Source organism: Zerene cesonia, chromosome 24, assembly GCF_012273895.1.
Source record: "Zerene cesonia ecotype Mississippi chromosome 24, Zerene_cesonia_1.1, whole genome shotgun sequence".
NCBI classification, from domain to species: domain Eukaryota; kingdom Metazoa; phylum Arthropoda; class Insecta; order Lepidoptera; family Pieridae; genus Zerene; species Zerene cesonia.
Window position 1 is genome coordinate 1,545,426 of NC_052125.1, and position 26,243 is coordinate 1,571,668.

General features: G+C 34.6%; 5 protein-coding genes across 5 annotated transcripts; 3 read left to right on the forward strand and 2 right to left on the reverse strand.

Moving 5' to 3' along the window:
• Positions 1 to 50: 50 nt before the first annotated feature.
• LOC119836346 (chorion class CB protein M5H4-like) lies at positions 51 to 4,094 on the reverse strand. The gene is made up of 3 exons (XM_038361649.1): positions 4,044 to 4,094; positions 3,313 to 3,546; positions 51 to 632 (listed from the first exon to the last, which is right to left on the reverse strand). Exons 1-3 carry the CDS (start codon positions 4,092 to 4,094, stop codon positions 51 to 53), a joined length of 867 nt encoding a protein of 288 aa, XP_038217577.1.
• Positions 4,095 to 4,402: 308 nt separating this feature from the next.
• LOC119836466 (chorion class CA protein ERA.1-like) lies at positions 4,403 to 5,609 on the forward strand. Its single transcript, XM_038361794.1, has 2 exons — positions 4,403 to 4,698; positions 5,002 to 5,609. Exons 1-2 carry the CDS (start codon positions 4,654 to 4,656, stop codon positions 5,392 to 5,394), a joined length of 438 nt encoding a protein of 145 aa, XP_038217722.1. The 5' UTR covers positions 4,403 to 4,653; the 3' UTR covers positions 5,395 to 5,609.
• Positions 5,610 to 9,072: 3,463 nt separating this feature from the next.
• Positions 9,073 to 10,290, forward strand: LOC119836347 (chorion class A protein Ld12-like). Its single transcript, XM_038361650.1, has 2 exons — positions 9,073 to 9,123; positions 9,817 to 10,290. The coding sequence occupies exons 1-2, from the start codon at positions 9,073 to 9,075 to the stop codon at positions 10,288 to 10,290; spliced, it is 525 nt and encodes a 174-aa protein (XP_038217578.1).
• A 308-nt stretch (positions 10,291 to 10,598) lies between these two features.
• On the reverse strand, positions 10,599 to 18,026 carry LOC119836475 (homeobox protein ceh-2). The gene is made up of 3 exons (XM_038361807.1): positions 17,563 to 18,026; positions 12,360 to 12,505; positions 10,599 to 11,145 (listed from the first exon to the last, which is right to left on the reverse strand). Exons 1-3 carry the CDS (start codon positions 17,840 to 17,842, stop codon positions 10,678 to 10,680), a joined length of 894 nt encoding a protein of 297 aa, XP_038217735.1. The 5' UTR covers positions 17,843 to 18,026; the 3' UTR covers positions 10,599 to 10,677.
• A 387-nt stretch (positions 18,027 to 18,413) lies between these two features.
• On the forward strand, positions 18,414 to 25,651 carry LOC119836441 (chorion class B protein M3A5-like). Its single transcript, XM_038361763.1, has 2 exons — positions 18,414 to 18,548; positions 25,024 to 25,651. Exon 2 carries the CDS (start codon positions 25,141 to 25,143, stop codon positions 25,609 to 25,611), a length of 471 nt encoding a protein of 156 aa, XP_038217691.1. The 5' UTR covers positions 18,414 to 18,548; positions 25,024 to 25,140; the 3' UTR covers positions 25,612 to 25,651.
• The last annotated feature ends 592 nt before the right edge of the window (positions 25,652 to 26,243 follow it).

Genomic DNA, 26,243 nt, shown 5'->3' on the forward strand with positions numbered 1-26,243 from the left:
TAAATAAAACAATGTTGAAAAATAATAATTTATTAACATTTACAAATCAATTAAAAACCTCCCAAACCGTTACCCGTAAAGGCTCTGCCTGGCATATTCATGCCATTGAAGCCAATATTGCCAATGCCATTATTGGGGATGCCAGCAGCAGGAATGCCATTTGAGTTTTCGCCAACGATTCCCACGTTGCCATTGCCACAGCCGTATGACACTGCACCCTCTCCAGTAGCTGATAGAGGTCCTTCCACAGATACTACTCCCAAAAATGGCAATTGCCCAGTCACTGCCAATGGCCCTTCTACCAACAAATTCTCAGACTGCACAGTCACACCGCTTGGTGCTATAGGCGAAGAACTGGTCACCATTAAACCACCACCATTGAAGACTCCTGTCTCTGGACCATATGATGCCATGCTAGCAAAAGCAGGGTTCATCGACATGCCATTGGAAAGCGAGTTGCCATAAGCTAAATTGTTTAATGACATAGCTTCTGCGTTTGCCAGAGCCATTCCGTTGGCAAAGTTAGCGTTGCCATAAGCTGCGTTTCCGTATGCCAAGTTACCAGGGTAATTGGGGTTGCCAATCAGTCCCGGATTCAGTCCTGGGTTGTTTATATATTGGGCCTGAATTATCTGTAATATTTTAAATATAAATTCTATGCGTCAATAAACTGTGATTTCAATTAATAATACAAAGTAATTATTTCATAGTATAATTACTATTTTAATTCCATACATTACGATAAAATTTGACTTAGATATAAAAATTATTGAGTCACTAATATTTATGTAACAAAAAAATGGATATATATCTAGAAATTAAACAGATGCCAATAAAATCTTGTTATCCCATTCTGTCACTGTTGCTTTAATAAAGCAGTATTTTATTCGAAAGAAATCCTCTGACTTAAAGGCAACTCAAAGTAAGAATTTTCAAAAAATATATACCTGAATGAAAACAGAGCTTAGAGATAAAATAATTATTTTTGAAAACATCTCAAATAAATCAAATTAACACTATCAAGGCGCTACTAGTATCAGATCACATCACATCTATCATTTTATACAGAAATATTACGTGTATGACTCAATTATTAATCATAAAACATTTCATCATGTGTTATCTCAAAGCAAGTTACATGGTTTTGATATATTTTGATTTGGGGCTATACTGAGAAAAATGAGAAAGTGTTTATAGATTATTCGAGTTATAAAACAATTATACGATTTGAATCAATACTATATGAGTACGGAGGTCAGTTACCTTCTTCTATAAGAGGCTAACATCCATGTTAAGAACTGAAAAAATATAATGTAAGAAGATGTTAAAAAGACGTCAAAGTTGGAAAACCTCTTTCGCGCGTTCTTTATTGTGTTCTGTTTAAGACGCCTAATTTTTGATGCGTTTTTTTTTCTTAATTTTGCTATTTATCAAGTTTTTTTATATAACGGGATATAGAACTATATGTAACCTTATAACCCAGTATATAAGTGTATAATCTATGCTTATAACCCTTAAGTGACTATTTAGTTGAGTGAATAAACATTCTTATTGCGTATATCTTTGGTCAGTGAAACCAGGACTTGATGCGTAGTTCTTGTATTTCAGTGAAACTTTCTATTGGAATTTGCTAGATTTGACTTGAATATTAGTTTGCTCGTAATAAGAATGTAGTGCAATTCTACACAACTGCCTAATTGATGTAGTCAGTTTAATCAGCAAAGACTATAAATAAAGTGAGGGTAGTCGGATAGAACATGGAATAAACAACGTATGGCCACCAAGGCGCAATCTCAACAAATAAGCCAAGTTTTATCAATGTTTCATAGGCTTCGACATCTAATCAAATATCCTTTTCCTTACCATTCCCAGTCCTTTATTTTATTCCTCTCGAATCCTTTCTTAATCCCTTCCCAAAAAGTCGGCAATCCATTTGTAGAGGCGTATGGTCTGCAATGGACCTTACGCCTCTCCAAATGTTCATGGGCGGCGGTAGCCCTTACCATCAGGCGACCCACCAGCTCCATTGCCGACTGTGACATAAAAAAAAATCTAAACAAATTTTGAAAGAAAAAGTGACAGGCGTATGATAATTGCTCATCATAAAATATATTAAACTAGAAGTTGCATCTAACAGTATTATATTGCGTGCGTCTATCACATAATATGATAAATGTCAAAGTCTGTTTGTTCGGATGTTTGTCCGTCAATCACGCTGAAACTACTGAACGGTTTTTGATTAAATTTGGTAAACAGACAGGGTATGAGCTGAATTGGGTGATAGGATACTTTTTATCCTGATTGAATGCTTACCTGGGATAAAACAGAAATTTTGACATTCGGGCGGAGCCGGGACGAACTTCTAGTACTTATATATAATGAAACAATTAACATTTCTTTACATTATGCATCCTACTTCCTACTAATATTATAAATGGGATAGTTTGTAAGGATGTGTGTGTGTGTGTTTGTTGCTCTTTCACGCAAAAACTACTGAACCGATTGCAACGAAATTTGGTGCGTAGACAGATGGACAATTGGAATAACATATAGGCAACTTTTTAACCCGATATTCTTACGGGATACGGGTGAAACCGTGGGGCGCAGCTAGTATTTCATAAATCACAAAACACAGCAATCTTTTTACTGTTTGACTCTTTGCACTCGCGTCACTTACGGTAAATCTACTGAGCAGATTTAGATAAAATTTTAGTATTGATGAAATAAATAGTACACGCATTTAAAGTCTTATAAAAGTACCGACTGATTGAAATAATCGAAAAGTACAAAATTCTTAAATAAAGCTAGCGAGGTCGCGGGATTTTAGCATGTATAGTCTAATGATGTGCATATTGAGTTCAAATTATAGTATTTGTTATGTGCATTTTATTTATTTTTATGATTATCATTTTAGGTCATTATTTTATATATTGACGGTCGTAAGTACCCTTTTGGGGTTTAAATGGATATAAATAATTTTGACTTTTAACATGACTAAAGTCTAGTAATATAACATTAAAAATTACTAACTAAGCACCATTTTAGCATTCCTTTTACGATGTTTTTATATTCAAGAAATATGCATCTAAAATGGCTATTCAATCAGGAAGGGACAAATAAAACGATGAAATTAACTATAAAATTAATCTATATTCAATAAGCACACCCCGTATACATTGGACTGGCATAACCGTACCCCGCACCATAACCGAGACGGTTGCCATTTAAATTCTCGTTTAAAATAGCAGCGTTTCCATTGCCGCATCCGTAGGAAATGCCACCAGCGCCTGCGGTGGGTAGCGCGCCATCTACCGCCACAGCACCGAGGAACGGGACTTCACCGCCGACGTTGACAGGGCCTTCGTAAGCGTTGTCAGATTTCATGGTGACTCCCGTTGGTGATATTGGTGATGAACTGGTGATGGTGAAGCTACCGCCGTTTGATGCTGCGAGAGATGCTGGGTTGAAAGCGGATAGTGGTGCTCCTCTAGCGCAAGGGATTTCAGCTTCGTAAACTTTGGGTTCGCAGACGTAAGCTGACATACACTGAAAAAATAGACAATTAGTAAATTGGTATTCAGTAAAGTCATTTTTTTTTCATAAAAAACTAATCTTCAAACTGTAACAAAATTAATAAGTAAATGGGACACGGGAGGCAGCTTTCAAATATAAAAATTGGTTCACCCTGGAAAAATTATGAGGGCATACATAAAATATACAGTCGAATTGAGAACTTCCTCCTTATTTGAAGTCGGATATAAAAGTGAAATGACTCACTCATAAACAAAGAACCCACACCTGTTTACTTGAAAGTTTTCAATATGCATCCTATATTAATGTAACTGATATAAAAGGTTTCTTCGGTATCGCGCGATACATAATTTTGAAAATTTTCAAAAGTATTATAATAATAATACATAAACTATAATATTTATCTTATATCATTCGTTAGTACAGGGGTTTTTGTATATTTTTGTTCTTAGTTGGATATTTTAAGACTTTTTTTTCGTACGAAACTAAACGAATATTAATGTTTTAATTACCTGGATAAATAAAGCTTGTGCGCAGAAAATAAGTACTGTTCTAGACACCATTTTTTTTTGTATTTTCTTGATATTTGTTATAAAGTATGTTTGAAAGTGGATGAGTAATCCATTATTTAGTATTTATATAATTAGCACGGTTAATGTGAAATGCTTTCGAAAATGTTATGTAAGAATGCAATAGTAATCGTGGCGTTTACTGTGTTAATATGTCTCTATTTTGTAATAATAATTACATTTGGAGAAACACGTGGGTTTCTATGAATTATGGGAAACTAAATAAAACACCGCGGCTCTCCTCGTGTGTACGCTATATAGTGCGTCATCCATTCCCCATAAAAGTAATATACCCTCTTTAAATTGTAGATAAAATATTTAAGTTTTCAAGTAGTGTAGTATTTTAAGTTACACTTTTTGTTGTAAAGTGTGTATATTTAAGTATGTAGTTTTCATTGAACTTTAATCAGTCAGGAATTCAACAAAGCATAACCTAATTGCATGCGTTATCTATGACCAGGCGTCACAAATGCAATTTCGTAAGAGCAAACCGAATGTACTATAAATGTGAAGTATTTAGAAATTCCATATAATTTATTTACAAACACCAAACATGTCTTCACTCGCCTTTGTTTTGGCCAGCTTCTGTCTGATCCAGGTAAATATTATGATTATATTTATTGTCATTTGCATCTTTCTTAAAATAAAGATTCGTGGAGGATTGCTATGGAAAGATTTTTAGTTTGGTGATGACCATATAGAATAATGGTGGATTAATTTTTATGAATAATAATAAACATTTTAATAATAATAAAGTTTCATATATCATTATGGCCTGAAACCTTATAAGATGAACCTTATAAGATTATAAGTGTCCCTGCTGTGGAAATAAATATAGCCTCATGGTGGTATAGATCAAAGATTTAATGATTAAGATTAAATGATATTGTATTGTTTTCAGAGCGCATTCTGCAGAGTTGTAGAACCATGCGCAGCTGGCTATGGTGCTGAAGTCATCCTCCCATCTGCACCCTGCAGATCCCCATACGCTGGCCCCTTCGCTGGACCATATGGCGCCCCATTAATGGAAGGTCCCTACGCCGGCCCCTTCGCAGGCCCCTACGGTCCCCTAGCCGGTCCATTCGCTGGCCCCTTCGAGGGTCTCGCTGGAGCGTACGGTGGTGAGGGCATCGGTGACGTAACTGTGTTCGGAGAGATGCCAGTGGCCGGTACCACCCTGGTCAACGGTCAAGTGCCAATCCTCGGTGCCGTGCGCTTCGCGGGAGACCTGCCAGCTGGTGGCGTGGTCACCATCGCTGGTAGCTGCGGATGCGGATGCAGAGGCCCTTACTAGTGACCTGTGATCGATATTTGATGAATATACAATAATTTGAATCGAGTTTTTCTATCAATTTGAACACTGTTGTCTATGATTAAGATCACCATATTATTTTCCTTACCCTTCCCGGCCTTTTCCTTTACTAATCGCGTCTGGCCCTTCTTAATCCCTTTCCGCGTCGGCAACCCATTTGTAGAGTCGTAAGGTCGTCCTCCCCAAATGTTCGTGGGCGGTGGTAGCGCTTACCATCAAGCGACCCACCAGCTCCATTGCCAACATTGACATAAAGATATATATTTGAGTTAATAGATACATAGAAAATTTGATAAAAAAACATAGATATGATAGAAACAAAACTAAGGTATGCAAAAATGGTAAATAGGAACTAAATAAATATTAAAGTGTAGATATTCAGTTTTCCCTCTTTTAAGCTAAAGGTATCTTATTACCAATACACATATAGAAACGAGATAATTATACTAAACCTTAAGATTCATTTTCTAACTCAGTGTAAGTGTTGATTCCTTATATCAATGAAAGTAGTTTGATCTCTTATAGCTCAAAAAAGAATTGTCACACAGTCAATTTATAAAATCTAAACAAAGTTTAAATCAAGTTACCTACTAGGTATTAACATACTTATACATTGGATAATTCTGTACAATATATAGTATCAATGTTTTATAATAAAAAAGCAACCTAGACACAAAAATCTCATTCCATACATATCAGTTACCTACTAATATAATAGCAAGAATAAATATCAAATAGTTATAAGAAAGCTATTTATTAGGCCAGCAACATGCTCGTGATGTCTCTGGCGTCAGCTGATGTGTTTACTCCGTTGGCTCCTATGAAATAAAAAAAGATAACCTATAAAATAATTCAATTTGTCAATTGCTGACAACGAAGAAATTTATTCGTGACGGTTAACCTAATCAGAATAATAAGATAAACTCATGAAATTATTGTATTGTCACCGATTCTTCCGTAGAATGTTTGTAACTGTCCGTTTAAAGTGGGTCAAAATCGAGTCAAAAGGAGTCGAGAGGATAGAAAAAGAGAATAAGGAAAGGTTTCGTAATGTACATCCCATAAATAAATACAAACAGCTTTACAGAAACAAACAGGGACATAAAAAGATTGACTTTATAATAGTAAAAGAGAAATTGACGCAAGAGTACTGAATACTATTCGACCTTTTTATGCCATCCTTTTCAAATGATGCTATCATCATCAGCCCATATATGTTCCCACTGCTGGGACACAGGCCTCCTATGAGGGTTCAGGCCATAATCCACCACGCTGGCCAAGTGCGGGTTGGCAGATGTCACATGTCGTAGAACTTTTTGATTCTCGGACATGCCGGTTTCCTCACGATGTTTTCCTTCACCGTTTTAAGCAGTGGTGATGTTATCAACATGCACAGATAAATTGAAAAATCAATTTATTTCCTGCACGCTCGCCCGGTCTCGAACCCCGACCTATCGATTTTAAAGTCCGAGGTTCTCACCACTGAGCCACCACTACTCTTGATGCTATCAACGTACTATTAAAATATCTTATTATATCATAAAGTAGTTCAGACATTTTTTTGTGTTTTGTAATGCAGCTGATTTTATACCTAAGGTAAATATATACCTTTGGTTTGTATATCTTATTTGGGTAAAGTGCAGCCTATGTGCTAATCCAGACCAATAGACTCTAATCTATTTCTGTATCAAATTTCATGCAGATACGATATGCTGTTTTTGCGTGAAAGAGTAGCAAACAGCCATATATAATCACAAACTTTCGCGTTTATTACTATATTATATTAATAATTTCACTTATATTTTATTTTATAAATATGATCAGCTGTTTATAAGCTATATATATGTCTACCATTAGTATACTAACACAGTATTACCAGTTTCCACATATGACTAAAAACTATTTAGTTAGTACGTAGTACAATGAAGAACAAAAAATACTTTTTCCAGTAGTCACTATTTTATTATGTATATCGAAAATAATGATACATATACAAAACAATATCTGACAATATCAGGTGAAGTTAAATGATAATTCATAGCGTTATAATATTTTTTTGTAAGGGCATCGAATATCGGATCAAATGCATTTAAAAAAAGTACAGTCGAGTAAACAAGCACTTGTTTTTGGGATTGTCGATTAAATAACCGTACGTTTGTATCTAAATCTTTTAATACATACGCTTTTATTAGATTCACGTGTATGCTTGTATATGACAAACAACTGCTTTTGAGTCCATATTGAAACATTTTAGATGAACAGATTTAATTCAAACTTTCACTTATAAAGAATCGGTGATAATTCATTAATTTCATGAGTTTATCTATTATCCAGATTAGGATCGCCAGGGTTAAATAATTTCCTTGCGTATACTCTGTATAGGAGCAAGCGAGACAATTAGTTGATTCTACTAAAAAGTGCATTTTTAAGGATCTTTAAGTTATGTAATCGTTTTTCTTTATGGTTTGTTCATATTAATTATTCAATGGGTATGGGAATTGTTATTAAATAGATAAAAAGTGCCTGCTTTTTATTTTTTCTTATAGATATGCCCTTGATATCAAATGGATTATGGTAGTCGAAACTTTTTAGGCGTGAAAAGACCCAATCAACAGGACATTGGTAAAAGTGAGGCAATGCAGTATTATTATGGGAGTAGCCCGAAATTAATAATAATAATGCCGCGGATTGCCCAGGGCTGTATCTCTATGGTGCAGTAATGGGCAGGCTGGTGTCCCACATCACATTAACTTCTCTAAAGGGCCTCTGCGTGTTGGATCTGTGTCCCCACGTAAACCTTCCAAAAGACCGGGTGCTTTCCTTCTGGAGGTACCCAAGCATAAAAAGATACATATAAAAAACACACAATACACACTGACTTTCAGTAAAGTACGTATAAATGAAAAAATAAGAAATGAAAGTTTATGCTGGATATTTATCCGTTGACAAAAAAATTAAAGTGAAATTATAATATTATCATACAATTAGCTAACATACTCTACGAGTATTCAAAAACGACAGTCTATCATTGATTTCGTAAATTCTTTAATACTATTGTTTGAATAGGAACTAATCGAAAGTTTTGTAATGTGTTGGGCGCCATGCTTTTTTTTTGTTTTGAAGTGGTTCTGCATAGTTTTTATATACGTACTAGCTCGCCCCGGGTCCGCCTGGTTAGTCATTTATCGTAATTGAAAAAATATTAACTATCCAATCGTTTTAGTTGGATAAAACTGCACATGGTTAAATGATAATGAACTTATTATACGGAATGATAATTTACTTATTATTATATATTATATACATGGTGTCCAAATTTGAATAAAATTGGTTGAGTAGTTTATTTATTTTTTTTATTTTAGTAGTTCATTTATTCAATTAATTATTTCATGAACAATCAATCAAAAACTCTTTATTGTGCACCTTTGCAAGAAGAGTACAAACAGGAAATAAATAAAATCAGCAGTATGAAGAGCACAACAGGCGGTCTTATCGCTTAAGCAGCGATCTCTTCCAGACAACCTGGTGGACAAGGAAAATAATAAGTCAATTTATTGATGGTCCTATTCATTTCACTACATAATCCCAATATATAACAATGCATGTTAAAATGACATATAAAAGCATCATTAAACTATTAATTAACTATTATTTGCAAACATGTCTACAGCTTCGTTACTAGTTCTATGCATCCAAGCTTTCTTGGTCCAGGTAAGCTTTTAGATTTGAAAAACACTAAATATTCGTTCTGTTTTCATGAAAACTTTTTCAATATAATTATATAACAAACAACGTTTAAAATGGCAGTTATGAAAGTTGCAATATTTGTTCCAAATTTGAAATTAGAAAAAAAAATTGATTAGAAGTTTTTTATGGCCAGTTGTTTTTATTATAAATATTAATGTTATTAATTCTTTTATTAGTGGACTTTGGACTATTTATGAATATAAAGTCGTTGGTTATACGTTCATAGCATTAGCCAATTTTAGTTATGCATCATGTGGCAGCATGATATAATTCATTGCTGTCTTAGCAATGATTATTATAAATGGCCTATAGCAATATATAGCTATTGCAAAATATCTTAATAGAAATATCCGTAAGGCAAGGTTAGGGTTCTATAGAATTCTGGATAAACTTAAATCGGTATATTAATTTTTGTTTCTTGGAAAAAACAAATTACAAAAAACGCAGGCATGACGTTTAATCGAAACATTTAATTACTTTGATAATCTATCTAAGTAATTAAATTGTTTATTTTTATTTGTGGAATTTAATCAAATTCAATATATCTGATAAATACACAACTCTTTTTAAATCAAAGTTGTTTAAATTGAGCTCATCGCTCTTTAATACTTCAATGTTTTAATATTTACGTTTTCTTAATGAATAAATTGTTTCCAGAATACTCTGAGCACTCTAATCGGTCCAGCTGTCTACGGCAACGGTTTCGGCCTTGGAAACTGCGCGGGCGCTGGCCTCACAGCCGCCGCTGCAGAAATGGCTGGCTGGTATGGCTACAGCTCCCCAGCTCAATACGGTCTGCCTTTGGAACGTGAAATAGTAGCTGAATACGCTTATCCACCATTCTCTCCGTGGGCAAGAGAGATTGTCAGTCCATACCCTGGTCCGATAATAGAAGCTCCTCTGGCGGGTCCTTTCGCTGCCCCATATGCATATGGTCCTTATGAAGCTTTCGGAGCTTATGGCGGTGAAGGCATCGGTGAGGTGACTGTGCTCGGAGAGATGCCAGTAGCCGGTACCACCCTGGTCAACGGTCAAGTGCCAATCCTCGGTGCCGTGCGCTTCGCGGGAGACCTGCCAGCTGGTGGCGTGGTCACCATCGCTGGTAGCTGCGGCTGCGGCTGCGCTTATTGATTTATGAAATATTATATAGTTACAATGTTTGTTTTTGTTTTATTTACGCATCATAGATGAGTCTTGGTTGTTCACCTTATTATATAGATGAAAAATGAAATTTAATAATACATTTTGTATTTTGAAATCAAAAATTTTACAAATATCTTAGTACCTGTTCTTTTGGTCAAGATGGCTTTAATTTTTTATTCGGGTATATCATCAATTCTTATGATTATTATGATATGTTCAAAACTCAGTCATAAAAAAAATTCTTATTTCCAAAATTCGTTATAGGTATATAAAATAAAACAAAATATTATGCCTTATAAATTATATTGCGAAAAGATTTATATTATTTTACAAAATAGTTACATCTTTGGTATTTACTTCATCACCTATATCTATTTAAATACTAAAGTTCTCTTCCAGTCTTCTCAAATAATCAACATTTGAATCTTGTGGAGTGGTAGTCAATATACCATTTTTATACATATCCAAACTCCTTTGTGCTAAATTGTTGTAAACATTCGGAATAGGAACGAGTCGATTTGGCGCGGGGACTTTGACAGGTGACAGTCGTTCCATGTTCAAAAACCGCTCGTTGGGGGGAATTAGGAATGAATCCGGTTTTGGCGCGTTCCTAAACAGATTCCTGTCTATTAATTGCCCTTGGTGGTTGATGTTGGCAACGTTTAATGACTTCCATTGAGGAAGACGGTTAGGATAGTTAAATATCCACAATCGGTCGCCGACAAACATGGGCCTAGGTGTGACAATACCCAAGCTATTGTAATATTGTTGAGCGAATAATTCGACATCGTTCGTGTATTTTCGTTTCCATTTCGTTCGACGGTTTTGAAACCATATTTTTATCTGCAATTTCAAAATCAATTGTTACCAAGTAGGACATTTTTGCACGATTGTTTACACGCAAATTATGTATTATGTTTCAATCATTGAGCAATTAAAGATAATATTGACATGTATATTTTCAACGTTTAAAAACAAATTGAAAATTGGATCCAGTTTAACAAATCTGGAAATAGACGTGAAGTTGTATGCTTCATGTTTGAAAGAAATCTCGAGAAAAATGACGCATAATTATCATTATTCATTCTGATCAATAACTATCATAATAACTTTAATCATTAACCACAAATAAGCAGTTTTAAATAAACGATTACGCACGTACATTGCCGAGTATTTGGTATCGTTTAACTTGTTTTAAAACGTTTACGTTCTATCATGCATTTTGTAACGTAGCGTGTGTTTGGTGTCAGCGATTTACAATGTGATTTATGTTAAATATGATGCTGTCCATAATGAAAGGCACAACGCATTTTATAGTAAGGTGCTGCCTGGTTTCTATGTCCTACTCTTTCTAAGAATGATTATCTCTCCTTAGTATAGCCAATTTCAACTTCGATAACTGCATATTCATTTTAAACTAGCTGCGCCCTGCGGTTTCACCCGCGTTAGTCCGTATCCCGTAGGAATATTGGGATAAAACGTTGCCCATATGTTATTCCAGTTGTCCAGCTATCTACATACCAAATTTCATTGCAATCGGTTCAGAAGTTTTTGCGTGAAAGAGCAACAAACACACACATCCTTACAAACTTTCGCATTTATAATATTAGTAGGATAGGATATTATTAGGATTACTAGGAAGAGCAACTACGGAGTTTCTTGCCAGCTCTTCTCTGTAGAAACGGCTTTCCGAACCAGTTGTTAATGTTAGAACTGTGTAAAATGACGATTCATAAGTGCTTCTATAAGAAGTCTAATCGAATAAATAAATGTTTGAGTTTGAGTTTGAGTTTCCTAGATATAAAGTATATGATATGTATGAAGGATGCATGCTCAACTGCAAATAGCTACTCTTATTGTTAAATAATTATTTTTACAATAAACTAATATAATATAAATAGGACCACACGGGATGTAACAGATTTTCAATATAAAATGTCATCAAAATAGTTTCAACCAGTCGACAGACAGATAGACCAAAGAATTTAGAACCTCCTCCTCTCCTTCAAGCGACTTCAGAGAGTCGCTTGAAACATGACATGCAGCAGTTTCCTTACCTGTGTTTCGGTAAGTCTCAACTGCCTAGCCAAGCGACCCCTCGCAGCAACAGACAGATATCTGTTCTTCTCAAACTCAGCCTCCAAACTCTTGATCTGCTGAGCACTGAACGCCGTTCTGGCGCGTTTGCCACGAGAGCAGGATGCTGGGAAAGATTTCAACAATTACAAGTCTATTTTTAATATGCTTTTATTAGCTGCATCTGTGTGTGTTTGCTTGTATATAACCAACTCCTAAAGACTAGATTTTGACATACTGATTTCATTAAAATAATTCTTTATTTGCATAATGTGTGTATAAAAGTTAACAGAGATTACAATACGATCAACACATTAGCCACAAACGGCATGCAAATTTCATTAGCTTTGCTTCATTACATATTAATTTTATAGTAAAACTAGCTGCACCCGGCAAACGCTGTTCTGCCTTACTCTGATCATTTAGGGGGATGAAAAATAGATGTTGGTTGATTCTCATAGATACCAGATAAGCACAAAAATTTCATCAAAATCGGTCAAGCCGTTCCGGAGGAGTATGGCAACGAAAACTGTGACTCGAGACTTTTATATATTAGATTTTTACATTATATCTAAATAATTCATTAATGTTATATTATAAAAACATTTAGGTAAACAAAATATTCAAAAGTCAAAGTTAGCGCAATTTCACAAATTTAAAAATACATACAATAATTCATAAGTTTATCTCATTATCCTGATTGGGATGGCCAGGATAGAATAATTTACCTTTTTTTTCCTTTCTTATCTAAATTAGTTGATTTTAACATGAAACGCGGTTTTATTCTTTTTAAACGACATATTTACTATAAAATATAGGTATATGTTGCGAGATAATAATACAGTTTTTTAATTGAAGATGGTGATTAACGAATTCATATATTATCAATAATCTTTAAAATAATGTTTCGCGGAAATGCTTAACAATTGTAACCGAAGCGGACACAAGACATCGTCACCTGACAGCCATCCTCAATAAACACTCTCATCTCTAAATAATTAGTGGCAATTTATCAACGTGTCAGTCGACGCCATCTTGAATTGCTTCCCGCGCTAATGAGCGCGCCAAAATAAACGTCAAATTGTTTTGGGTTTGGGTGACTATGATAATTATTGTATTTTTGTTAATGTTTTTACTAATATTTGAATCAGATTGTCTTGAGATGAACTCAGATTAAACTCCCACACATGTCTGTACTTTTTGTAAGTACTAATTTTAGGATAAATTAATTATTATTTAAATGTTGCCAGAAAAAAAATTACGATTGATTATAAATGTACCGGTTTAATCCTTAGACACTACAACAATTTAAATTACATTTAGTTACGTAGTGGATGATTTATTGCAAAACATATTATTTCTTAAAATTCTTCTCATTACATCAATGTACTGGTATCATCAATTAATTAAAATTTTCACATACTTAATCAGCCACCAGCATCATTAATTAAGACGTAGTACCAAAAATAAGAACAAACATTTAAACGCATTCCTACATGACTTACAATAGAACTGCACACAATACATCACATCTGTTCCAATATTGTAACCCGTTAATTAATTAGTGGTTTAAAATTATCCCATCCGCTTGAGAAATAAAACATGGCTGCTAGGTGCATGTTTAAGCGAAACACGCGTAAAACAATTAATGTCAATACATCGTCACATGTCACCGGACTCTATTTCGCGCCAAAAAACTAAGACATTGTTGCACAGATATTTTTTCAAACATGTGACACTTTTGAGTAAGGTTGACTTTCGTCTGTGCGTTTTGAAAAAAAAAAAATAAAGACGTCAACAATTATTTTGACAGACGAGATCGCGTTCAGAAACTCCTCATCCGCTTTTTGAATATATTTACAGCTTTTTAATGAGCTCCGACCACTTACTAAATTTCGAATCCGAGACAGTTTCGTTTCATCTTTATTTTTTAACGGTGAATAATTACTTGGGAGAGAAATATAACTAACAAGAGTTGGGAGGCGAAGATATTTATCTTTTCGAAACAAATTTAGAAAATGAGACATCAGTTTGTGTGTATGTGTGTGTAATGAAACCAATTGAGTCGGCTAATTTGAAGCAAACTTGTTTCAGACATTTTATTGCTGCATAGACGATAAATAAATTAGCAGGCTGTTATTTTTCAGTAAGCGTTCATTTGCAGACTGTTACGAAAATTTATCGTTTTTTTAACCGTTATAATAGTAATATTTAATAATTTATTGGTGTGCAAATGTTCCAACGTCTTTGTAATGTAAAGAATTTTTATTTACTTTTAAATTGTTTTAAATATATTTTCTTTCTATTTATACAATGTAATTTAAACACGAAATCACAGATAATGACTCAAGTATATGAATTTATAAAAATTAAAATGCTTCTAATGATTTTATTTCTTTTAAATAATCAAAATAGTACAAATAGTACACAAGTAAAATGATAATAATAAATAATAAAATGTATGGTAGTAAGATGATCAGTGTAGTAGAAAACTATTAAGATTACTTGTTAGACGAGACCTAATATTAAAACAATAACGACATGAGGAACAGTTAAAAAAAATTACAAACTAAAACGTACACTAACAATTTGTCTAATTGGCGCCAAAACGAAAATAAAGATGGCGGAACAAAAGCATAGCGTAAACGTCAATGAGGCAGAAAGGCGCGAAGTGGTGACATTTTTTAACTTTTTTAATGACAATGAAATATTGCGTTTAGAATTTCAGCGTCGTGTTTCGAAAGATTTGTAAAACTATAGTCTTAAATAAAATATACTCTAAGATGATTAGTTATTCTCAAATGGCTTTTAAAATGACATTTTTTTTCTTAAGAAAGACACAGAATGAATGTTTTGTTAAGTTTATATTTTATTACAACAAAAAATACTGTAAAAGTTCGAGTTTCAAGATTGTTCAAATAGACATATAACTTATTTTGGTTAATTAATTTCAAGCTTCTGTTTTTGGTTATCGTGTGCTGATGTTTTATAGACAAATATAATTGCCATTTTCATAAATATCTAGTGCCTAAATTATTACTTTATTTTTGTATAGCTCCATTTGCCGCTGACTGACTTTGTAATTATATCATTTCATTATTTCTAGAATAACAGAGAGTTAGTATATGATTCATCTACGGATCGTTTATTTTATTACAACAGTTGTATGAATTAATTTGTATGTTGTTTGTGTATTATATGAAATGGTATTAGGTAAAAATAACATATTTTTGAGTGTAGAATGTATCATTTACTTTGAAAACACATAATATTTGCATACATATATATATTTTTAAATACAAAATTCTTGTATAACAGTGTCTGTTCCCACACTCCTCCGAAACGGCAGGGCCGATTTTCATGGAATTTTCTACACATCTCGAGTAGGTCTGGGAATTGTCCAACATCTATTTTTCATATCCCTAAATGATAAGAGTAAGGCAGAATAGCAATTGCCAAGTTAAGGATATCAAAAGCCATTTGAGTAACTAAACTACTTGAGTAAAAAGTTGCTTGTGTTATTCTAGTTGTCAAGCTATCTACGTACCAAATTTCATTGCAATCGGTTCAATAGTTTTTGTGTAAAAGAGTAACAAAAATCCATACATACATACATCCATCCATACTTATAAACTTTCGCATTTATAATATTATTAGGATATAATATATAGATAGTATATATTGTTTAACAAACACTCAATAAGCTAATGAACAATAACCAATAATAAGGGAAGTGCTCTACCAGGGTCCCGTGTACCTAGTAAACTGAGATGCGTTCTGATCACGATCTCGATCACGTTCTAAAAAGCGATTCCCTAGAAGGTACCTGTTCACTCTACTCTTGAAGATCCCTAGATTGTACTAGTCGGGGAGCATTAATTTAGATGTCTAAAGCACCTAATAATATTGTGTTATTATTAATTATTTGGCGCTATTTCGACTTAACCCTAAAACCCTTAAACCACTATGTATTTATTATTGTATTTTATATCATCAGAACAAGACCAAATTGGTGGACAAAGCAACCAGCTTTTATATAATAAAAGCTTCATCAAAATCACTTCACCCAGTTGAAAGTAAAGTAAAGAAGCCAAGAGAAAAACAGTCAAATTATATCCTCTTTTTTTTAAATCGTTTGAATCTAACTCGCATACTTTGTATTAAGAGTTGCGCATGTGAATTTGACTTGAAAATGTCAGTTCTATCACAGATAAAATAATACTATTCCTTGAAACTTCAATAAAACCTTTTATTAGCTTGCCTGCTAGCCTGTATCTAGCCGATTCCTATAGACTAGATTTTGACCCACTTTAAACGGGCAGATTTCATTCAAAATATTCACACTTATCAAGGATCGGTGACAAACCAATAATGTCATCAATTCATTTTATTATCTTGATTAGGATCGCCAAGTGTAAAACTAATTTCTTATACAAACTATTAAATTGATTCTATTATAAAAGCGTGTTTTTATGACTATGTTTTTACAATGTATTTATTTTATAATGTTATTGAAACTCGTTTTAATTGATTCCGCTATTAATATTCTCTTAGTTTCGAAAATGTTTTGTTTTCTTCAAGATAAACACTTGCCGATATTATGAGAAAACATTTTCGCTATTGATTTAGAGTAGATTAAATGAATAAAGCCTAAAAAATTACTAATTTACCTAAATACTATCTTAAACAATTTTAAGTACGGAACTGATGATAGCTGTCGCGGCAAAAGAAAATAATGTCATTTGTCCCGGATCTAAAAATCACCACAGGGGATCAGGGTTTTTTTATTTATGTTTCTCAATTTCTGCTTGTACGGTCCGAACATTTAAATATTGATGAATCTCCACGTTTTTGGAAAAACAAGGGGGCCCTTGTGGTGGTACGCAGGATGTGATTCTGGATACGTTGAATGCACATTATGTTACTGTTGCTGGCGGTTCCCCATAGAGGAACACCATTTTGCAATATTTTGAAAAGGAAAAAATCGCTTAGTAATATTTAAAAAACTCATGAGGTGGACTCAAACCGTCTTTCGTCCTACAAGGATCGGGGTAAAAGGGACGTTTCATTATTTTTCTGACCTTCTAAATCTGTATTTTATATAAATTCGTATTCATTTGTTTGAATCACAGTTACCATCAACCCACTAGTATCGCTTGTAAAAAATTATAAAACATATCTTACCTGATTGATAATCTGCTTTCACATCACCGATATCCCGTTCATCACCTACTGACGTTTCTACGTCCAATTGCTCAGACCCACTGCTACCTTTATCATCATCATCATCAGAGTGCACATTAACTTGGTCTTTAAACGCACTGAAACAATCTAAAGACGTAGAACTCTCTGTTCTGTCTTTAAATTTATCAGCCAACAAGCTATCAATTGAAAACGGTAGTTTAGTTTCTACTGCGTTATTAACTTCAACTTTAGCTTCCTCCATTGATTCTGTTTTATCCATTTCACTATATATCACATTCACTTCGTCAAAATCTTTTACAGTATCAAGGTTCGATTATGAATCGTCTTCAACCCAAAACACTTCACAAACACAACTGATCTCTCGTCCATGCGTCGCTCCTCTCTGATTTACAACAAAATCAGAAGAGGCAATAATTTTAACTAATTTGAAACCTAACGATGCGTTTTTGTCACATCGCTATACTGAAGCGACTCTGTTTGAAATGTTAACTCGCTACTTTTAAATTCCCATTGTGTAAACTTTGAATTCTAACAGCTGTACCATAAAGTTTGAAATCTGTTGAAACGGGAGCATCTGGCAACGATTTCGTATAAAATTAAGATGGAAAGCTTCAGCTAATGGGCGTCTTTCTGGGTGACAATATCGTATGCTACATTTAGCACGCTCTCAGTTTATATTGAACTGTATGCCGTTGTTTTACAGTTGATTATTACTTGTGGCGATTTAAAAGATGCAAATAGCTTCTAAATCGCAGTACCAAAGATATAATTAGGTGGAAGCCAATGAAATGAGTGGGCGTGGCAATGCGCCGGAGTTGGATTTATTTAAAGATTGAGTTATGAGGTAGTCCATTAATTGCGATAATTATTTAGTTAGTTAGTTTAATTGGACGCGTCGTGGTTTAGAATTGGTTAAGTTTGATTGAGTGATGGAATAATTAACATGAACTAGTGTGTTCCTGTGAGTACGTTTTATAATTTTATATTATTTGAGAAAATTAAGTAATGTAGTATCAGGTCTGATCATTTATATAATTGTTTTGTCTTCTCAGTATTAAGTTATTTTGCGATTCTTTTTGAGTATGGGAGCTGAGCATGCTTCGGCATGAATTGGGCCATCTCGCACTGGGATGGGTACCACACCCCACACAGAACACCGGTGTGAAATATTAGCATGCTACTGTGTTTCGTTCGGTGAGTGGGGGAAAAGCCCGAAAGGCCGAAAGCCCGTACACTTTTTCTCACCCTTCCCAGTATATTCCTTTATTCGTCAATCCTTTCCTTATATCCTTTACTCCTTCAGAACGGATAGCGCATGCGTTGAATCACCCTTTGCGAATGTTCATGGGCGGTGATCAACGCTTACTATCATGTGAACCACCAGCTCAGTTACCCGCTATTACAAAAAAGTAAGAATTCTAGTTTTTTCAGAGTATTTATGGTTTGTAGTCCGAAATAGAGCATGTCTAAGTAATTTTATGCGCAACAATAGGGGAGAAACTCACAGAGGTATGGAGACGAAGCAATATGGTGACGAAATCTATGATTATCACTTTTCCTTTTCTACATCATGATTTAAAAGCCGCTTTTGTATAATTAGAAAAATCATTTTCTGTGCTATGGAGGGAAAATTGCAATCGGTTCAGTAGTTTACACACACACACATCCTTACAAACTTTCGAATTTATAATAATAGTAGGATTAATTTAATAAAGACATATTTAAGAATTTATTTATACGTTTAATCCCTTATAAATAGTCCTCTTAACTCATTTATTTACTCAGAAATCACTAACTACATTTAACTAGGTAAATCCTTTGTATACTTTGTTAGGTTAGGTTAGAATGCTAGTCATTAACAATTTTCATGGCATATTTCAATGAGCTCTCTAATTTTGATGTCGTGCTATTAACGGTTGTAAAAAAATATGTAAGCATTATTCAATCGTAGTAAAGAATTGAGTTATTTATTTATTTAAAAGAAAACTTACAGCTATAAATACAATCGTAGCATAAGTGAAAAAATAGAATAAGGCCAATTACAAGTTTTCACATGTATATATATTTATAACGTAATTAAAAACGTCGTTCGCAGTATAATTTAGGTTACATCCCGCATATTTAATGTTTAAAAAAGGTATTAGCCAAATATGTTTTAATTGAAGTTCTGTGGTGCAGAAAAGATCTAAATTCATCTCTTTCATTAAAATATAAATTTAGATATAAACTAGCTGCGCCCCGCGGTTTCACCCGCGTAAGTCCGTATCCCGTAGGAATATCGGGATAAAAAATAGATGTTGGCCGATTCTCAGACCTACCCAATATGCTTACCAAATTTCAGAGGAATCGGTCAAGCCGTTTCGGAGGAGTATGGCAACGAAAACTGTGACACGAGAATTTTATATATATAGATGTGTATAAACTGTCAAGTGTGTATAACATCAGCAAAACAAATATTAAATGCACGCTTCATCAAAATAGGGCAAAATCATCGAAAATATGTTATAAAAACAAGCTAGAAAAAAGGTTAGCGCCGGCGCGCTCTTAATTATGACAAAATATGTCGGTTATTTGAAAGGGCAACACCGTTTTTTTTATCTGTTAATTTATGACGTTGGCGGGAAACGTGATTTAGATGCATTTTAATTATGTCATCTTTGATTACAGTTGTCTATGTTTATGAATTTGTTATCCTATAACGAAGTAAATCCATTTTTTGTTTAGGTCTGGTGGAATGGTAGATATAATTACCTACGTCAGCATGTTTGGGATATTAACTTTGAATTTAATAAAAACTCTGTAAACAGCGTTTAAATAAGACTCACTGTGCAAATTAAATATATTTTCATATTAAATTTTGCCTATATGTTGAATCTGACTGCTTACTGTTTTATTGTTTATTGTTGATTACGTATTCTTTGAAAAATATTAAATGCATAGAAATAGTCTTAAATTCTGTCTGGAATTATTTTTTAATATACGTATAAGCTAGATAATTGAATGTTACAATTTAATTTTGAGTTTTATAGCATTGAAATGCTTTATAAATGAGAAATTTTGAAAGAATAGAAAAAATTCGATCACGAGGCGGGATTCGAACGTTGAATGTTACAATAATTCTCAAAGGCACGTACGCCAGTAGGTATTTTTCTATAAATCATAATCATTTGATTAACATTATAAAACATTTCTATGTATACCTATTAACACGCTTTTATTAGCTTCACGTGTATGTTTGTGTGTAACGACTCCTTTGGACTTTATAAGTCTAAAGGAGTCTAACCCACTTTAAACGGACAGATTTAATTCAAACTTTGTATACTTATCAAGGATCGGTGACAATACAATAATTTCAGGAGATTATGTAATTATTCTGCGTAGGATCAAAATAATTCCTTTTAGTATAGTTACGCGTGTTGTTTGTTTATTTTATTAACTTCATCTTTGCCAGAACTATGAAAAAGATAAAGTCGATTTGTTTGCTGGAACATGCTTACTTCAGGAACCGCTGGGCTGATTTTAAAATTATTTAACCGTTGTATATTTACTTGATCACTGAGTGTATACAATATGTACCACAAACAAACAAAATACAAGTGTCCCATTTAAATGTAAGCGAATGTTTAATGTAGATAAACACTTAGAGAATCTATAGCCATTAATAATGTTACGGTATATTTATTTTTTGTACAATGACAAACAGTGAAATACAAATATTTAAGAGTACAATAAAAATATTTGACAAGTCCTGCAGTCCCGTTTCCGCATGCTTGTTAAATTAAGGTCAATTATAATTGGACGTTTTTTTGATAATAATGTGTATTCAAGCTTTTTTACACTAACTTAGAACTAAACTTAAACTTATTTAGTTAGTTTATTATAGTTTCTTGTGATATTAACACTTGTATCTTTTCAAAGTATACATTTTTGAGCTAGTGTGTGTGTTTATAGTTATTACTATAATTAGGATATTTCCTAAGGTCTCGTGTTATGGGGAGACTTATAATCACACATCACTAATATTACAAATGTGAAAGTTTGCTTGTTTGGATGTTTGTCTGTCAATCACGTTGAAACTACTGAACGGATTTTGATGAAATTTGATAAACAGACAGGCTATGAGCTGACTGGGGTGATAGGATTCTTTTTATCCCGATTAAATACTCCCTTGGGATAAAACTGGAATCTTGATACTCGAGCAGAACCGGGACAAGTGTCTATTACATAATTCAACCTATATTCAAACTCAAACACTTATTTATTCAATAAGACTTCGTGTGTCGATTGAAAAGCATCTAGCACTTTTCAATTACAAATTATTGAATACATACATTATGTGGGATAGATGCGGGAAGCGACTTTGTTCATAGATCTGTCAAAAACGTCCGTTAACCATCAGCCTATAAATAGTGTCGGCATGGCATCTCGCTATAATTTACACGTGTATGGGCCGAGCCATTTAGTTTTTCTGTTAATTAGGGTTTCCCCTTAATTGTATTGACACATTCTGTTTCGCATAACTTCTTATAAACGGCATTTCTGTTGTGGGTCTCCATCCGTAATAGTTTCGGCGTTTTTTCGTTTTTGAGTTTTACTATCTATACTAATATTATATAGCTGAAGAGTTTGTTTGTTTGAATGCGTTAATCTCAGAAACTTTTGGTTCGATTTGAAAAATTATTTCAGTGTTAGATCGCCCAATATTGACGAAGGCTATAAAAAGGTATACGGGTGAAGCCGGGGCGGACTGCTAGTAAAATCGGTCAAATGCGAGTGTGATTCGGGAGCTGAGGGTTCCGTTTATTTTAGGTTAGCTAGAGCACGTGTTTCATTAGGCTTAGTTGTTGGAAATATAGTTATTTTTTAAAGTGAAACTTCTTTAGAATCGTTGTGATTTCAAACCTGATGCAACGGAAAAAACGACAGGTAAGAGAAGAAACACAAAAATGTGTAGATTGAAGCCGGCAAAGAAAGAGACAGATATATACATACTATTTTATATTTTATATATATTCATCTCGTTCTTTTGTCGATTTACTGAAGTTTCACTTCTATCGTGTGTGAATCACACACACACCTTTTATTATTTTTTTGTGAAACTCCTGTTGCATCTTTAGTGTACAGTGGCAAACACATGCACAAAGGTCTTAATTCAAGAAGTAGGATCAAATATGGGCAGATAAGGAGGACTTGATAGTGACGTATTCAAAGTAAATTCAAAAATCTTGCAATTTATGTATTACTAGCTGCACCCCGCGGTTTCACCCGCGTAAGTCCGTATCCCGTAGGGATAAAAATTTCCCTATATGTTATTCCAGTTGTTCAGCTATCTATGTTCCAAATTTCATTGCAATCGGTTCAGTAGTTTTTGCGTGAAAGAGCAACAAACACACACACATCATTACAAACTTTCGCATCTATAATATTAGTAGGAAGTAGGACTAGTAGGATAGTATGATAGCTGGCAGCTCTGAAGAAAAATATCGTGAGGCATGTCGAACAAAAAAAATAGTTCACCAAAACTTCAACTGACAACCCGCACTTGTCCAGCGTGGTGGCAATAACATCATCATCATCATCAACCCAGATATGTTCCCACTGCTGGGACACAGACCGCCTATGAGGGTTCAGGTCATATACACCACGCTGGCCAAGTGCGGGTTGGCAGATGTCACATGTCGTCGAATTTTTGATTCTCAGACACGCCTGTTTCCTCACGATGTTTTCTTTCACCGTTTCGAGCCGTGGTGATGTTATCTACATGTGCAGATAAATTGAAAAATCAGTTTATTTCTTGCACGCTCGCCTGGTCTCAAACCCCGACTTATCGATTTCGAAGCCAAAGGTCCTCACCACAGAGCCATCAGTGCTCTTAGCCACCACTGCTCTTGTGGGAACGAACATACATATATGGCTCGATGATGATGACAAAAATTTATGTATTTTTAGTTAACACAGCTAAGAACTTGAAATAATTTTATACAGAGCAGATCAAAGCGATAATTCCAGATAAAAAGCCAATGGTCGTACCCAGCTAGTCCTAACAGAAGTTTAGTTTGGGCTTTATCGAACCCCGAACCGACCAAACAAATAACCTATCAGTGAAACCGGTGATTTATTGAATGAGAATTGAACAAATTCAATAAAAACCTGCAAAACAAAAGAGTAACTTATCGGCTTCCGAGAAAATACAGGCCGTGAATGCGTGCCATTGCTTCAAATATTACTAACCTAATATCGCATTTATTGAATTTCGTAATTAATTAGGAAACCCTTTGTGGGCCTATCTTTACGTAAGTATAAAAATGAATGACGTGATTTGAGAATGCAGTCTGTTTGTTGTGGTGGATTGTATATCATTAAAATGACAGCTAAAGCTATCCTTTTTGTTTGCGCTCAGGTGCTGCTTGTTCAGGTAAGGCATTTCTTTAAAGGTCAAACTCAAACTCAAACAACTGAAACATTTATTCAACTAACTTCCTTCAGAAGTGCATTAGAGTTGTAAAAAATATAGTTTTATATTTATCATCGCTTCGGAGAGCAGTTCGGAGTTCTGGAGTTCTTTTAATATCATGACAAAATCATTTAATTTTTTTCATAATACATCATAATAATTATGTCAAAAGAAAGACAGCTCGTCTTTCCTAAACGACTGCATTCAATGGATTTCTAACTTCTATATATTTATTAATGCTATAATATGCTCTCTGAGTTAAGACATTTTAAAAATAGATTTTAAATTTAACACTTCTTTCTTTAATACTAAGAGAAATTCAATTGTAAGTGCGTTTAACTTTTAATTATTATAGAGATTATATATTGTGCAATTTCATAGTAATTCTCATCAGTTATTAATAGTAATATAATATAATTACTAGTAATATAGTTATCGCTCCGTATCGTAGTGTTATCGCTCCATAGAAATTAACTATTTTTGAACCTTTCCAATATTTTATTCAATTATTCATTAATTAAAATTTTATTAGTTGCTATAATTAATGCTCGTAGTAAAAGGAAATTTATTCAATTATCACTATTTAAAGCGACACTTACAATGACAAGGTATACAAAATTTACATTATACGAAGTCATTTTAAAGGTTAAAATTTCGAATAAAACCAAATAGGAAATTCAGTTACGATTTATGCTTCCAAATTTATTAATCACAATTTGTAATATATTCACAATCTTTTATATAAATCTTATCCAACAACTTCAAAAGAAGGAGGAGGTTCTCATTTCGACTGTTTTTTCTTGGTTTATTATCGCAGAATATTTGACCGAATGAGTTTTCAAATAAAAAGAAAATCATCAAAATCCGATGATTTTGTTTGTATTTGAAAGCTTTTGTGTCTCGTGGTCTCAATGAAATAGGTCTAGTTAACAATTTAAATGTAGTCAAGTTTGTTGAAAATAATTATTTTCATAAAATCCTTGCAGAGCATCACAGCATCATGCGCTGGTCGCTTCAACGCCTACGGCAACGCGCTAGCTGCCGAGTACGCAACTGACCGCCTCGCGGCTGACATTTACGCCGCGGACCGCTACGCAGCCGACATGTACGCCGCGGACCGCTTCGCAGCTGACATTTACGCCACCGAACGCTACACCGCCGAGCGCTTGGCCGCTCCCTTCGCGCCACTGGCGTTCGAATACCCGTTGGGATACGCTGGTGCCGCCGCTTCGTACGGTGGTGGTTTGGCAGTGGCCAGCTCATCCCCCCTCCCACCTAGCGGTGTTTCTATCCTCTCTGAGAACGCGTTTGAGGGCCCTCTTGCTGTTGCCGGGCAATTGCCTTTCTTGGGTACCGCCGCGTTGGAAGGCGCTCTCCCGACCATTGGATCTGGTGCTGTCAACTATGGTTGTGGTAATGGTAACGTGGGTATCTTGAGCGAGGGACCAGCAGCTCTTTCTGGGTACGGACCTGCGTACGGAGCTGCATCTGCGTACGGTGCAGCATATGGACCAGCATACGGCCCAGCGTACGGCGCATACGGCAGTGCTTATAGCCCATGTGGCAGATGCTAGTTTGAGAAGGTCGTATAGCGAGGGGTACGTACGGGGTAAAGCGATGAGGAAATAAATTATTTGAAGCATTACTGTTCTTGTTTTATTGAAATACTAGCTGCCCCGCGGTTTCACCCGCGTAAATCCGTATCCCGTAGGAATATCGGGATAAAAAGTTACCTATGTTATTCCAGTTGTCCAGCTGTCTACGTACCAAATTTCATTGCAATCGGTTTAGTAGTTTTTGCGTGAAAGAGGTACAAACACACACACACACATCCTTACAAACTTTCGCATTTATAATATTAGTAGGATAGGATAGGATAAATATTTGAATTTCGAATAAGTGTTGATGTTCGGTTTTTTTTAATAATAATAATAATAATAATAAGCCCGCAGGGCACCTTGTGGCGAGGTGACGGGGAGTAGCGCCCCCGCGGTCCTTAGTTCTCCCGGGGGAGGTCCCTGTCCTCACCTCCGGACTGTCTCGGTGGCAGTTCGGAGTGAACAATGACGAGGTTCAGGATCCCCCACCTCTGGCTTGCCTTAATTGGCCGTCCAGAGTGGAGATGCAAGAGCTATATGCTCGGGGGTGGAAGTGTCTAATGGCGTAATAGCGGGGAAACCCAATCCGGGCCTGCGGGCCCGCGATG

Bases quoted from the DNA above. Each gene is read 5' to 3' on its own strand.
- LOC119836475 (XM_038361807.1), bottom strand. From the start codon at position 17,842: ATGGATAAAACAGAATCAATGGAGGAAGCTAAAGTTGAAGTTAATAAC. The intron at 12,506-17,562 runs GTAAGATATGTT...AATCTTTCCCAG, and splicing joins GAAAGCAGATTATCAATCAG to CATCCTGCTCTCGTGGCAAA. The intron at 11,146-12,359 runs GTAAGGAAACTG...TTGAAATTGCAG, and splicing joins TGAGACTTACCGAAACACAG to ATAAAAATATGGTTTCAAAA.
- LOC119836466 (XM_038361794.1), top strand. From the start codon at position 4,654: ATGTCTTCACTCGCCTTTGTTTTGGCCAGCTTCTGTCTGATCCAG. The intron at 4,699-5,001 runs GTAAATATTATG...TATTGTTTTCAG, and splicing joins CCAGCTTCTGTCTGATCCAG to AGCGCATTCTGCAGAGTTGT.
- LOC119836346 (XM_038361649.1), bottom strand. From the start codon at position 4,094: ATGGTGTCTAGAACAGTACTTATTTTCTGCGCACAAGCTTTATTTATC. The intron at 3,547-4,043 runs GTAATTAAAACA...CTATTTTTTCAG, and splicing joins CACAAGCTTTATTTATCCAG to TGTATGTCAGCTTACGTCTG. The intron at 633-3,312 runs GTAGATGGCGCG...AAAATATTACAG, and splicing joins CGTTCCTCGGTGCTGTGGCG to ATAATTCAGGCCCAATATAT.
- LOC119836441 (XM_038361763.1), top strand. From the start codon at position 25,141: ATGTACGCCGCGGACCGCTTCGCAGCTGACATTTACGCCACCGAACGC.
- LOC119836347 (XM_038361650.1), top strand. From the start codon at position 9,073: ATGTCTACAGCTTCGTTACTAGTTCTATGCATCCAAGCTTTCTTGGTC. The intron at 9,124-9,816 runs GTAAGCTTTTAG...AATTGTTTCCAG, and splicing joins TCCAAGCTTTCTTGGTCCAG to AATACTCTGAGCACTCTAAT.